The 14,692-nt window shown below is 34.4% G+C and overlaps 1 protein-coding gene across 4 annotated transcripts in view; it reads right to left on the bottom strand.

The window, feature by feature from the left end:
* KIDINS220 (kinase D interacting substrate 220) overlaps nucleotides 1-14,692 on the bottom strand; it is a 71,636-nt gene that overhangs the window by 2,597 nt on the left and 54,347 nt on the right. Inside the window, exons 24-30 of one of the 4 annotated variants that reach the window (XM_034432055.3) lie at nucleotides 14,213-14,439; nucleotides 12,636-12,746; nucleotides 11,372-11,428; nucleotides 5,771-5,803; nucleotides 3,197-3,331; nucleotides 1,420-1,518; nucleotides 375-620 (exon numbers count right to left, since the gene is read on the bottom strand). In XM_034432055.3, coding sequence (XP_034287946.2) covers nucleotides 375-620; nucleotides 1,420-1,518; nucleotides 3,197-3,331; nucleotides 5,771-5,803; nucleotides 11,372-11,428; nucleotides 12,636-12,746; nucleotides 14,213-14,439 — 908 coding nt within the window. The remainder of the gene's footprint in view (nucleotides 1-374; nucleotides 621-1,419; nucleotides 1,519-3,196; nucleotides 3,332-5,770; nucleotides 5,804-11,371; nucleotides 11,429-12,635; nucleotides 12,747-14,212; nucleotides 14,440-14,692) is intronic. The other 3 variants (XM_034432051.3, XM_034432053.3, XM_034432054.3) reach the window with 3 other exon arrangements.

The raw sequence follows: 14,692 nt of genomic DNA, 5'->3' as shown, positions 1-14,692 counted from the left end.
ATTTCTCAGTTTAAGTTCCTAACTTTAACAATATTTAGAATAAAAGGAAAAACTGTAACAATTTTCTGTTAAAACCATCAGCCTTTTCCAATACAACACGTTTTGTATTAGGAAAAGGTAAATTTGTCCAGAAAAGTCTATATATAACTCTTGTGTAACTGAAATGGACCATATAACTGCATAATTAGAATGGTACTTACAGAACCTGAACTAGAAACAAATGTAGTAACTTTTACTTTTTATAGTTATTTCTGATGTGCTACATATACTCTTTTTAAAACTCTTTTAAGGAGTTTTACTCTTGTATGTGAATAATAGTTATGATTAAAACAGAAGGCATTGACTAAATTATATCTAATCTGAAGTGAAATTACCTGCCAGCTTAGATTGCTATGACGTGGAGGGGCTTCCTCTAGGCCAATATTGTTCAGCTCTTCAAAGCTAAAATTGAGGGCATAAGGAGCTTGACCTGGAAGACCAGTAAGTTCCGTATGGGGTAATTCATTGTTTAGAGTTGGACGCCGAGTGAGATCATTATGAGGAATTGTGTTGGCATGCTCATTCACTGTTCGAGAATCTTCATGGACAGCTTGACTTTCTGCATTTCTCATATCAAGTACCTAACAAAAAAAAGATATTAGAGTTCAAGTTGAACATAACAGCACAACTAAAACATGGTCTTATTTTAGCAAAGGACTATGAAGCACACTGTCTGTGACAACCTCAAGCTTTACATGATTCACTCAGTCTAAAGCAGTATTTCACAACCTTGGAAACCTCAGCTCCAGCAATGGCTACACTGACAGGGGAATAATTTAGGCAATTAAAGTCTACATATCTAGTTGGCAGTTGTGAAACACTGTTTTAAAGCACATTCAGATGCACTTATAAGGAGTTCTTTGGATCTCATCTTGTATTGTATCCATATTTCATGCTAAAACACGTATTATTTATGCAAGGCCTAACCTTGAATATTTAAATATACCCAAATAGTTTAAACGGATATTTTAATTAATCACATAGATGCCAATAACAATTCTTTAATAAATATCAAGCACCACTTTCTTATCCCCTTCCTCTTATAGAAACCTAATATTATATTCCTGTTGATGGCACCGAAGCAAACAACTGTGCAAGGATGCAAGGACTCCAGCCTGATGGAAAGCAATGTTTCCAGGCACAGTTCCTGCCACTTTAAATATGAAACTACAAATTGTGTAGAAATTGTTAACAAAAATCAGGTAAGGTAAAGTAAACCATTCGTAGAATGAAATCTTATGCAAATATAACATTGAATTTCACTGAAACTAAGTATGTAATATGCTTCAAAGTAAATATATGCAGAAAGGCAAATGTAAGTTCCACCACCCAGCAGTCCTAATTATTAATACTAATATTTTATGTAATAATAAGTCTTACTGCACTCCTGAAGAGATGCCAGTCCCCAAAATTCATGTTCATCTCACGTTTTAGTTCATCAATGTTACACTGTGCTAAAACACGACCGTTTATATTAGCCTAAACAAATTATAGAAACATAACATAGGTATTACTTATAAACAGTAGTAGAAAAGTAAACTTTAATCATTTCAAAAGTAATTCATGTACAAGTGCATCTATAATGCATACAAGGATAGTGCATGCTATATTTCAAAGGAAAATATTATCATTTAGGATACATTATATAATGTATTTTTTATAATAACTTTAGGAAGTTTCTGTATTATATGTTTATATTATGAGTAATGCCCAGTCTTCATGTGAGCTCTCCAAAACTAAGTTATAAATTGACAGCGTAGATACTATAGGTTATCCCACACTGTGTCAGATTAAATAAAGGCCAAATTGAATTAAAGTCTTTTCTAGGAGGAACTTGACAGAAGTTTCAGATACAGTATTTCAAAATTGCAAATTTCAACTGATTTGGGAAATGGGAGAAGGACTACAGGAGGAAGTACTTATTCCTCTTGTAGTATCCATTTTGTTGGGAGATTGAAACAATTGTGTGATGTACAAATGAGCCTGCAGGCTAAATATTGCAAGCTGTCCTAAGTATTACGCTATCAATGTTCTTATTAAGGTTTTATCCACAATCGTGGATATTTGATACAGGATGAATCAGAGCTAACTGTTGGGATGACTTGGGATAGATAAGAAGCCATGGTATATTTTCTACAAGTTGAAGAAAATAATAGTTTGTTAACAGAGGGTTTTGATTTTTTAGTTTTGGTTTTTGTTTGTTTGCTGTTCTACCTGTTAACTATTTGTCTATTAATATAATAGACAGATGACAGGTTAATAATTTGTACGGTAAGTAGAATTAGAAATTTGAAAAAAAAAATGAGGCCTGTTTCGCAAGAGGTGGGAAACTTAATATGTTGTAATATATTTATCAGTATTCAACTGGGGGAGGGTAATATTTGAATATGTGTTTGTGTTTTTTTAATGCACCTTTTTAATGTTTTGCTCATTTGTTATTTGTTGTTTGTTTGAGTCTGTGATTCTTTTCACCTTGTTTGGAGTTTTATATTTTAACGTTTGAATAAAATAAAAAACATTTTGGGAAAAAAAATTAATAATTGAAGTTGCTCATTCCTCATTTAGGAGAATGGCAGGTCTACTACCCAGACTTGATTATTTTCAAATACAAAAAAGGAAAAATAAAGCCTTCCCTAAAGGGAAAATTATATTAGCAATAGCAATAGCACTTAGACTTATATACCGCTTCACAGTACTTTACAGCCCTCTCTAAGCAGTTTACAGAGTCAGCATATTGCCCCCAACAATCTGGGTCCTCATTTTACCGACCTCGGAAGGATGGAAGGCTGAGTCAACCTTGAGCCTGGTGAGATTCAATCTGCCAAACTGCTGGCAGCTGGTGATCAGCAGAAGTAGCCTGCAGTACTGCACTCTAACCACTGCACCACAGCGGCTCATATTAATACCCTAATCCTTTTAAACAAAAAAATCTCAGGCCCACTTTACACATACATAATACTTTATTTTAAATATGATTTACCTTTCTATAGTCTTATCTATCCTTAATTCATTAATGGTATTTTGGCAGTAAAACAAACTTAGTTTAACATATTCTCTGCATATCCAATCTACTGAAAGATAATTATCCATTTTTATTCTCCAACAGATTTTTACAGGCTAAGGAGAAGATGCACCATTTATGAATGCAGAAACATACCTTCTTTATAGTTGCAGAATACTGAGCCAGCATAGTCTGATCTAGTCCTTCTATTTGTTTCAGCTTTTCACACACGGCATCTACATTCATTGAGCTCAAAGGAACATGGGATGCTCCTGATCCAGGGACTGTCCCCTATGCAAAGGAGAAGTGCAATAGGCAATATATTTAAATGTTTATTGTGATTCCTTTGCAAACACAAACAACAGCTAACATGTTTTGAGTCACTATTAACAGTATCAGTAATTGGGAATACTGACATACCATCAGAGGACTCGCTGATTGAAGTATACACCATTATATAGTGTCATAGACAAGAACTTTCCCTGAAGGTTCTTAAAAGATGGAAAATGAATTTTTAAAGAAATTACTCCTAGCACAAAAATAAGGAAAATCTTGGTGGACCTCTCCAATGTATTCTACTCTTTCAGTACCTAGTTCATTCACAGCAGAATTTAGTGGATGGAGCATATTGATCAAAAGCAAAATAATCATGGCTAGGTTTAAAATATGTAAATTTGTCTCAAAGGCACCTGCCAGTTTTAGAGTATAACAAAAGATGAAGTAGTCCTGGAATCAGATATTGGCTTAATCTGCATACATTTAAGTCAGTTAAAAAGGAGAAGGAGTATCACTTCTGTATAGACATGCAATATTAGCAATAATGCCGTGTAAGAGCGTGTCATATTTTTATTGTGCATGTAATATATTTTTCATGGTATATGTACAGTCTTAGCACTAAAGCCTAGCAGGCTGCATTCACTTTCTATATTCCAAATAAAGTTTGTTTTTTTAAAAAAGAAGAGTAGAAAGTACCTCACTCAATTTGAATAATAATCTCTGATTTAACAACCAACTTGCTATTTTCATGAACTCATAAATCCTGATAAAAGCTAATATAGTTAATAAAAAGCTGTAACTGGGAAAATTGTATTCTGTTGCCTCATATTTTCTATGAATGCATTCCTGGGACTATTATATGCAATTGATTTTCAAGAACAGTTGGCAGATTTGAGTAAAAAAAAACACAAAGTAATTAATTGAAACTAATGTTATGGTACCAAAAACAAGTATCAGAAAAAAGTGGGAAGAATGGTGGGCAATTCTGCCTGAGTCAAATCAGAAATAAAGCAAAAGAGGGGGGAGGCACTAGTAGAAATGCTTGCTCACTCATATAATTAAATTCAATATGTCAGAAGTTGAAAGGTATCTTTCTAGAGACAATTTTAAAAAATGCCTGGCTAATATGGCCCACTTTTACATACCCTAGGTTCAAGAATACTCTTCTAAAATAAATTTCTACAAGATGTTGCATTCATCCCTTCAAATTCCAAAAACAGATGAGGAACAATGAGTATCAATTATTTACAATTGCCTAGAGAAGTATTTAAGAGTAAATTGATAATTTCATGCATGTTAACATCAATGCAACATTAGCAAAAGGGGTTTTTTAAATTGTCAAACACCATACATTTTTCACAATCTATTTGTATTGATAATCCAATCAAATGTAAAAAAAAGTTGAACATGCTACTTATGCTTTGGAATTAAAACCAAGAAGGCTTTAAGAGAGCAAGCAGCTTTACATTTATAAAGTTCAATGGAATAAAAGAAACCCTTCTACGTATGTATTAAATAGGGACAGACTGAAGGATTTCTACAATTATTGATCAATATGTAGGAACAGAAATGAAACAGGCCTGTATCAATCTACATAGTTCACTATTTCAGAAAGGAAGGGGTTTTTTGGTACAAAAAACCTTATTTGCATAAGGCTTTGCATAAAGCTAGCTGTACTAGAACAACCACATTAAATAAAGTCTATATTATATCTCTGCTGAGGAATGTATCCAATTTGAACTGTTTCAAATTCAAATTAATCTGCTTCTCATCTAAAAGCGTTGTTTTGAGTTGAAAGCAGGCTGTTTCCATCATTTTGGATGTCGGTAAGAGGCAAGCAGCTGTTTCAAACCCATGGTAACTTCAAAATTGTCAAAACATTCAATTTTGAACATGAAACACTTAAATTTCAAACATTTTGCACACATCTACTGTGTTTTTCAAGCACACTGTATTGAGAATTCTGCTTTTGTGATTTAACTGCATTCCAACCACACTAATATTTACATCATATAAGAAAAGAATAACAATCTAAAAGATAATACTGATGCTAATAATTATTGACAAAAATAGTTTCTTCATGCAGTGTAAGATAACCTTAGAAAATTTACATTAAACAAATTCTCTGTGTGAGTGTATTCACAGGATGAAAGAGATTCACTGGAATCCAGAACACTTATTTTTTTTAAGAAAAGCAGCAAAAAGCAGTGGAAGTGGATCTTAGAGGTAACATATGAGTGTTACAATCATACAAACATTCTTTTCTGTTACAGTGTTTTTCAAATGTGTTGAGACAGCAGAATTCTGCTACATTTTTGTCATGCAAAACCTAAGAAGCAGAACATCAAAAGCAAGCGCCCCCCCCCCCAAAAAAAGTGCATTAGTAAAGACAGCCAGCATGGCATTCCATCATAACAGAAAAACATGTGACCGTTGTTTAGGAAGTTGCTGTACCTGTCTTTGTCTTTTAAACCCAGTTTTACATAGCTTTAAAACAAAAACAAAAGGGCACAACTTAACATAAATGAGTAAGGCAGTAGCTATAAAAAAATAAGGTAGGACGGTTATTTAAATTTCCTCTTTGAAGTGGTAAAAAACACCTGCTAAAAATTAATGTATTCTAATTAAAATGCCCTGATCCAAGAACTACGTATATAACTAGATCCTCATAAACTATATCCAAGAACATTTTGTGTCCCACGCTCTATGAAAATTGTTGGGTTTCCCCACCCTCCTTACCTCGGGAGCACCATGGGATTTGTGATTCTCAACATAGGTCCTTTTGGATGGAGTCTACAGGGCCTGGTGGCTCAGCAGACTGATAGCATTGTGATTAACACCAGCTGTCTGCAATTACTGTAAATTCGAATCTCACCAGGCTCAAGGTTGACTCAGCCTTCCATCCTTTCTAAGGTAGGTAAATTGAGGACCCAGTTTATGGGGGCAATAAGCTGACTTTGTATAAATATACAAAAGTATGAAGGCTATTGCTTAACGCATTGTAAGCCGCCCTGAGTCTCCGGAGAAGGGCGGCATATAAATCAATTTTTAAAAAAAAAAAAAGTCATTTTTTTAGCGAGAACTCCTTTGGATTGTAAAAGATTTGCAAAATGGAGAACTTTTCTTTCCCTCTTTTCTCTCTTTCTTTCTCTCCTTTTTTAAAACTCGATTAGTGAACGGATCCTGCCATTTATGTATGTGTGACTTATTATTAATACAACAGTGTTTCGGTACGGATGAGAAAGGTGAGATGTTTGAGAGGGTGGGGGTTTTCTGGCTCCAATTTGGGGATGGGGACATCAGTTCTTGCAGCATACATTTCTCGATTTTTGTGACACTGAAAATAAAAACGTGATTTAAAAAAAAATGGTGGGTGTTCAAAAAGAGTTTGTGTTGTCTCATTTGATGTTCTGCAGTTCAAAATAAGGTAAAATCCAACTACAGGGCCATAAGCCCTTTTATGCAGATAAGAATTCAACTACAAATTAATATCTTGCTATCCTAAGTTAATATCCTATTATTTTTCTATGGTATAGTGTCTTACTGGAGTAAAAGGTCTGATGTAATTGGAGGCTATACCTAAGGCTACCAAAATATTTCAAAAACTTACTACAGCAGATCCATTTACTGATAAGAAAATAAGGAACAATTGAAATCAAAACAATGGGCAGATTTTAATAATTTAATCAATTATGCAAACATAGCTTTAAAAATTTAGGATTAGTCACTGTTTTGGGAGCAGTCTTTTTAAAGTAATTATCACCCTTTTTAAATGCCAGTTAATGGAATGTGAGAATGACTTGGAAGACAGGACAAAGAGAGGCAGCCAAAGGAATAGTCAGATAATAGGCAACTTATCCTGCAGGAATGTGGGAAGAGAGGGGGCAAGTGGTTCACGGGGAACCCTCTTTAATAGCCCAAGAAAAGGGACCCAGAAAGAGGAATAAATCTGTTTTCAGGCGTACAAGATTGATGTTAACCTCATGAGATAGACAAGGTAGGAAATACAGCCAGATGAGCTAACCCTACTTTGTTGTAAAGTTACATTAACAGAAACTTGCAAGTCTGAAGTACATCCCCCATTTACAGCACAAAAAACTAGTGTTCCTTCTGACCTGCTTGCCCCACCCATATTCCTGCTGCAGGCTAATCTGCCTTTTATCTTTTTATTCTCTTGACTGCAGTCTCTTCGTCCTGTCTCCCAAGTTCATTCCCACATACTACATGTAGCCCTCAACTCACAACAGTTCACTTAGTGACTGTTCAAAGTTACAATGGCACTGAAAAAAGTGACCTACAACCATTTTTCACACAAGTGTGACCATTGCAGCATCCCCATAGTCATGTGATTTATATTTGGATGCTTGACAATTGACTCATATTTATGACGGTTGAAGTGTCCCAGGGTCACATGACCCCCTTTTGTGACAAGCAAAGTCAATGGGAAATCCAGATTCACTTAACCATGTTACTAACTTAACATCTGCAGTGATTCGTTTAACAAATGTAGCAAGAAAAGTCGTAAAATGGGGCAAAACTCACTTAACAAATTTCTCACTTATCAACAGAAATTTTGGACTCAGTGATAGACGTAAATTGAGGACTACCAGTATTACTTTTCTAAAATAGGTTCCCTCTTTTCATTACCACATTGGCATCCAGTGTGGTACTTTCTCTTGCATTACTTTCACCTTCCTTCCCTTCTCTTCCTAATGCTATCAAAGGAGATATAATGCATGTTTCCTCCCCTTGGTGTGACAATGACTGAAATCTGAAAATGAAGAACCAAGTAATTTTAATTTTATAAATGGGATTATTTTCTTTTACAGGCAATGTGATTAACGGACAGGTCACTGAATGTAATAAAGAACCTGTCTAAAATGTACTTTGCAGGCAACTAATTGTAATTTGTAGTTATAGATTCAATTTCTTTTTTGCCCTGATCCTGCCCTTTCTTAGAATATGACTTCTGGCACATACACACATATGTACATGTACACATGCTTTGGCAAATATTTGGGAGATGGGAGGAAATTTCCAGGATTGGTTTCTGCTGAAACTCAGGTTGACAAGGTAGGGAGATGGGCAATGAACACAATTTTTATTGTGTAGATCTATCCATCTCTTTTTCCTTTTATGAGGGAGGTAATTTTAAATTTAGTTACTTTCATGTAAATACAGTATGGTTCCAAAAATGTTAAAACTTTTCATGTTATATATACCAGTGATGGCTAACCTTTTTCTCGTCATGTGCCGAAAGCACATGTGCGCGTGCAATAGCGTGCGTGCCAGCACCCGTGATGCAATGCGCCCCCTGTGCATGCGCGCACAACCCCTCCGTGCTCCCATGCGCATGTGCACACGACCCCATGCTTCCCTTCCCCTGTGCATGCGACCTCCTGCCCTCCATTTTTGGCCTAGCAGGCCTCCCTCCTGGGCCCAAAAACGGGCCATGGGGGTACCACATACCCCCACACCCCGTTTTGGGCCTAGCAGGCCTCCGTGCAGTCTCCTGGGCCCCCCCACACTGTCCCTGACCCCCACGTATGCATGTGCGACCCCCCTGTGCATGCACACGCGTCTCCTGCATGCATCCCATCCCCACATCCCAAAAATCAGCTGGCTGGCGGGAGGCGTGTACATGCAAGGTGGAGCTGAGCTGGGCAACAGTTTGTGTGCCCACAGAGAGGGCTCTGCGTGCCAGCTGTGGCACATATGCCATAGGTTCGCCATCACAGATATATACATTTAAAATGGCTGAGTTCATATGGCAAGCATGCAATGCAGTTCATGTAGCATAATATTTCACAGCAGCTATGCCTTTCCCATTACTTTTTATTATAGAAATAGACTGTTCTGAAGAGTTTGTGCACAAACTGCATCTTAGTTGAAGGCAAAGGGAGGCAATATGGTTCCTAGTGATTCAGCTTATTATTACAATCATTTCTGCAGGACTTATTATAAGAAAATGTTTTGTGTGTTACATGCACAATGAAAATAACCCAAAAAGATAATATCATGTCTATTTTTATTGTGTTTCTACTTGAGAAATTTAATTTCTAATACAGAATAAATGCTTACTTTCATACAGTGCTAACCTTTTTAGGCACTCCTGCCTTCATTTTTGTTTTTCCTCCACCTATTTTGATAATAAAATTAGATATCAACATCCTTTTTCTAAAGAGAAAATATAGGAGAAACCTGATTTATTCCAGTTTCCTGTTACCAACATTGATAAGCTATATGGTTTTGCAATAACAAAGGATACTAGCAATAAAGGAGAATAGCTAAGGGTTGAAATGAGGAGTCCTTGACGTTCCCTGATCTTGGTGGTTTTCTTGAAGACACGTCATTATCCAAACTAAGTAATGCTAGAGTAGCACTGAAGATGTTATCTAGTTTGGGTAATGAACATCTGCAAGAAAACACCCAAGCTCAGAGAGCACCAAGGATCGCTCAAAGGAACCTAGGATTTGCTGCCATTAGAAATTGCAAGCACACATTTCAGGTTATTTAAAATCTATTTCCTATACACATTCAAAACCCATTAATAATGCCTTACAAATTTAAATAAAATTCCACGCTTCCTTCAAAAAGCAGACAAATGAATTTACTCACATTTTGTCAAATTATCATTTGGAACAAAATGCTTAGATCAAATGTGTTGATCACTTGGCTTAAAATATGAAAGAATACTCATAGCACATTTCTTTCAGCACTATGAGTTCATCTAAGAGGCGGGCCTCTTCTCAATAGAAATGAACTGCCTTACATTATACTTACAGCAATAAGGCTGTATGTCACTACAGTATACATAGAAATGTGTATGGTGTCCATCTGTTTAATGCTTGACTATGCAGTAGCATGACCTTCCATACAGATACAAATCTATTAAAATGTAGAATAGTAGATTTTCCCGTCCTAAAGCATGATAATCCTATTTTATTTTATTTTTTTTGTTACTTGTTCATAAGAGTCCTGGAAATGCAGCAGTCTATGAACGGTACCAAACATAATCCAAGAGGTTAAATCTGCTATCAAATGAACAGTAGGCAAACCAGGAGATGGTACAGACTGGATATGTCTTTGAAACATATTGGCAAACAATCCAACAGAGACTCATGATCTGCATTGCCATGAGCATAGTATAGCAGGATATAATCATTTTATCTGAAGTGTTTGCAAAGTAGTAAAAGACTAACTTTCTTTTTATAACAGTAATATTTAACGTAGAACTATAAAATCAAAATCATGTTTTAAAAAAACACAGGCTAAAATCAATAAAAAGATGGCCAACCATTTTTGCAGGTAATGTCAAGGATGTAGTTACGAACAGCTACAAATAAGAGATTTCAAATTAATGTTTTTAGAAAAGATTGACATATGGGAAGCAAGTCTCATGTTTCATATAACCTATGGAAACATTTGTAAACCAGAGTGTGACAATAATGTAAATATGTGAATCCAGCCTTCTGTGTAAGCTCAGCAGGAGTATAGTCTATCATCACTACTGCCTAAAATCAGCTTTTATGGTTTGTCAACTGCAGCAACTTCATGGATGTAACTGAGAAAGCACAGGTTTTATTTGACCAAATCATTTGGAGAAGGCATCAGCTAATCACTTCTACAGAACTGAATAGCTAATACAATTTTACTTTACAGTACGATAGTGTGTCATGGTAAGTGTAAACTGCCCAGAGTGTTAGAAGCTCAGCAGTATACAAATTGTTTGACAACATAAATCTAAATATATTAAATGTGTTTCATGAACTGAAAAAAAACCCTAATGAAGATGTAACACGCTTTATATTACTAAAAATAACTGTTTTTGACAGACTACTGAAAGGTAGCATGGAAAATGTAAATAATACATTCTATAAGCAGGATATTAGCCAATTCATTCACAAACTATGCATATTAGTCTTCATCTATACTATTTGTCCATCAAGCCACTGATGCAAAGTTAGTGAACGGCAGTTATAATTAAAGCAAATTCATTATTGTTGAGGAAGCAACGAGATGCTACAGTTCCACACACCACGACTACTCTTTTACCATTGAGGGCTCTGTGGGTATCGGTAGCCACTCATCAACATCCTCCTTGATAATATCCTAACAACAACAACAAACCATTATGACTTGGATAAAATGTTGACACATACACAAAAATAAAAATAAACAATGGATGAAGATGTATCAAAGAATGTATCATTCCATATACAAAATATTTTTAAGCCAGGGTTAAAAATAGAACAGCTATATTTATCATTTTATTTGTTTATATTTTCTCCTCTCTCTTTTTTATATTCATGGCAATTCTCCATTTAACAATAAACCACAACTTTCTATTATATCTGAATTGGAGAAACCCATATTTTGTGCAAACTTCTATTTGTCTATAAATAAGTGAAGAAGAGGGGACACATATGATCAAAATATCATATCCTTGTTAGGAAGAATACTGTATGTCTTCCCAAAGAAACATGTCTGTCACCTGTGGTCCTCAAGCCTTGAGGTGATTATCTCTGATTTTGATTAATTTTAAAATAAAGTATAAAAGTCTGTATAATTTCACTCTAAAATCTGCATTTTTCCTAATATTTCTTATTTCTTTCTGAACATCAGTTGTTTCAATATTAATTCCTATAAAGAATAAGGAAAAATCTCTTCTGAGTCATTACTTTCTTGAATTGCAGCTTGTCAATATTATGAGGGTAACTTGGCACAGTCTTCTTCTGGGATGTTTTTAATCTCTAATTGTAATCTACATTTCTGGGATGTCCTAGGGATCTTCCATCCAAGTAGTACTATTCAGGCCTGATCTTGCTTAATAATTTCAGAGACTAGCCAGGGATAGGCTGATGAGTTAAGTTGCTGTTAAAAGATTTTAAATGTACAAAAGTATGGCGCAATTATGAAAATGTGTGTAAGGCTCAATTTTTAACCTGACATAAAATCAGAATCAAACTAGAAGTAAACTTCACTATCTGATTTTAAATATAATATACAATTGTTTACTCAGCTGTTTGTCTTTACAGTTACTAATTTACTTACACTAACTTAAAGGTAAGCCTTTCTTTTCTTATGTTAGAAATACATCAATTTTAATATAGCAAGTGAAACCTAAGATACAAATGTTTTAAAAGTGGAACAAGATACATTGTACTGTCTTAACTAACTTTTATTTTAAGTGTTCCAATAATATTTCTAAAGAAAATATAGTTTAGGTATACATGTGCCACAATTAAACATATCTATTCTTGTATTACTAATCTTATCATGTAAATTAATATGTTCATTTACTTTACAAGATACTTACTAGACCATTGCTTTGTTCCCTGGACAAATTCGGTTTTAGTGATGGACGGGAGGTGAGATGAGAACTGCCAGGGTAATACCTTGGCATGTAAACATATGGGGCAAAGAATGGCTATGGAAAGAAACATGTAACAAAAAGGGACCATTACAAAAATCAAAAGAACTTAATTCAACAAATGCTAATTTAAAAATGTAAAACATAAAGGTTTAGTTCCTTGGGTAATTAGGCAGTCATATCTTGAAATGATCAAAATGTGAAATAACTAAATAGTTACCTACCCCATTTGAAATCAACAGGAAAGTTTCATATAGGTTCAATGACAGACAAACATTAAAATGAAACATTTTTATAATGAATGATAACATGTACATAGCTTCAATGGAAAACTTTTAATACAGTTTAGAACTGCTAAAAAGTAATATAACAATGTAAATCACTTCTGTTCCTTTCCAATGCTAGGATTATCTCTATAAACAAATTTGACTGAAACCATGGTTAAGTATTTTGGAATCATTTTAGGTCTCTTAAAAGTGAAAATCCATGCAGTAACTTGTGTTTAATTTTTATACCAATTTTAGGACTGTATCTCATTCCCTATTAGATAAAAATTCAACAAACATTGTATATCCCTTTAAAAATTAACCTGTCTTGAAAATTATTATTTGAATTTGGACTGACAAAGTAAAATATCTAAATTTAAAAGTGTGATACTATTGATATCATCTCTCAGTAAGTCCTACTTGGTCCTAACAAGACTGCAGCTTTAATTTTAGAGTGCATTAGAAGTTGAATTAGATTCCTTTAGAATACACTGATAAAAAAAATGAATTTGCATATATTCACTGCATCTCAGTGTTGAAATGCAAATAAGCATTTTGTCTGTGCATACAATTTTTCAGAGAATAAACAATCAATCCAGGAAGTCCTTCAATTAATCAAAATGAAATTAAAAACCAGAATTATTGCCAGTTACTGAAAAAGAAATATATCTCATAATTTGAAACTTAATATATGGTACGCCCAAAAGATTATTACTGTCAGATAAAACAAAAAGCTATAGAAACTGCTTAGTCTGACTGTTTACACCTTGAAAAGAGTGATTGGGCAGTTATATGTTTATTAATGTTTAGTTCATTTTAATCGAACAGCTGAATTGTTCAAAATAATAACTTTGTCAATCCATTTTTCAAAAATGTTTTAATGTATTACACAGACAACATGCTGAGCTTTTGAGAAAGCTCATGACACTTAAATAAGTACCATGAGTCTATAATTATATACATGGGCAGTTTAAATAATCATTTTAACCTATGCTTGACTTTAAGATAAAAAAGACTTCTTTTCTGCAGGGCTAATTAAATCTGCAAATCTTAAAACTTTTGTTCATTTAACTGCCTATTAATAATATAAAAATATTAATTTCTACACACGCTTGCACTATGACACTATTTACCAAATACAATCAGTAGATGGCTATCGTTACTGCCTTTCTTCTGCTAAGATATAGGATTTCTAACCAGATAAGGCACCCAAACTAAACAAAACAGTACAGATTTTAAACTGCTATTGTTTCTTACTCTGTTATAAAATGGATGCTGAGGTCCTGTCATTCCACTGTAGTAGCTGCTATGAGGCTGTGGTGATACAACTCCTCCATTGAAAGGTCCATTAAAAGAATGGGTTGAAGAGCAGGCTGACGATGGCTGACTAAATACTGATGATGCTCTGGGTGCTGCATCTTGTATAGGCATTGCAGGATATGGAATTGCTGCAATATTAATTTGGTCTCTTGCAGCCCGGACATCTGAAATATTCAATGCACCAGTGGAATTGTCAGAGTAGTACAACTAATCAACTGATAAACACAAAATGAAAGAATGGATTAATCTGAAATCAAATTTCTTGCATTCTATTTTTAAAATAGAAAACTAAAACTAAATGATAGAATTCCTGAAAAATTACAGTTAACAATTTGTAGGTACAAATAGATCTCTTTTGTTTTATTGCTTAATACCATGCAGATTCTTAAGAGGAATTTTTTACTTGAGAAAACCCAC

The sequence above is a fragment of the Pantherophis guttatus genome, chromosome 1, assembly GCF_059756535.1.
Source record: "Pantherophis guttatus breed Tessera chromosome 1, ASM5975653v1, whole genome shotgun sequence".
Lineage (NCBI taxonomy): Eukaryota > Metazoa > Chordata > Lepidosauria > Squamata > Colubridae > Pantherophis > Pantherophis guttatus.
The sequence above is the reverse complement of the archived record's forward strand: the minus strand, read 5'-3'. Positions and strand labels throughout refer to the sequence as shown.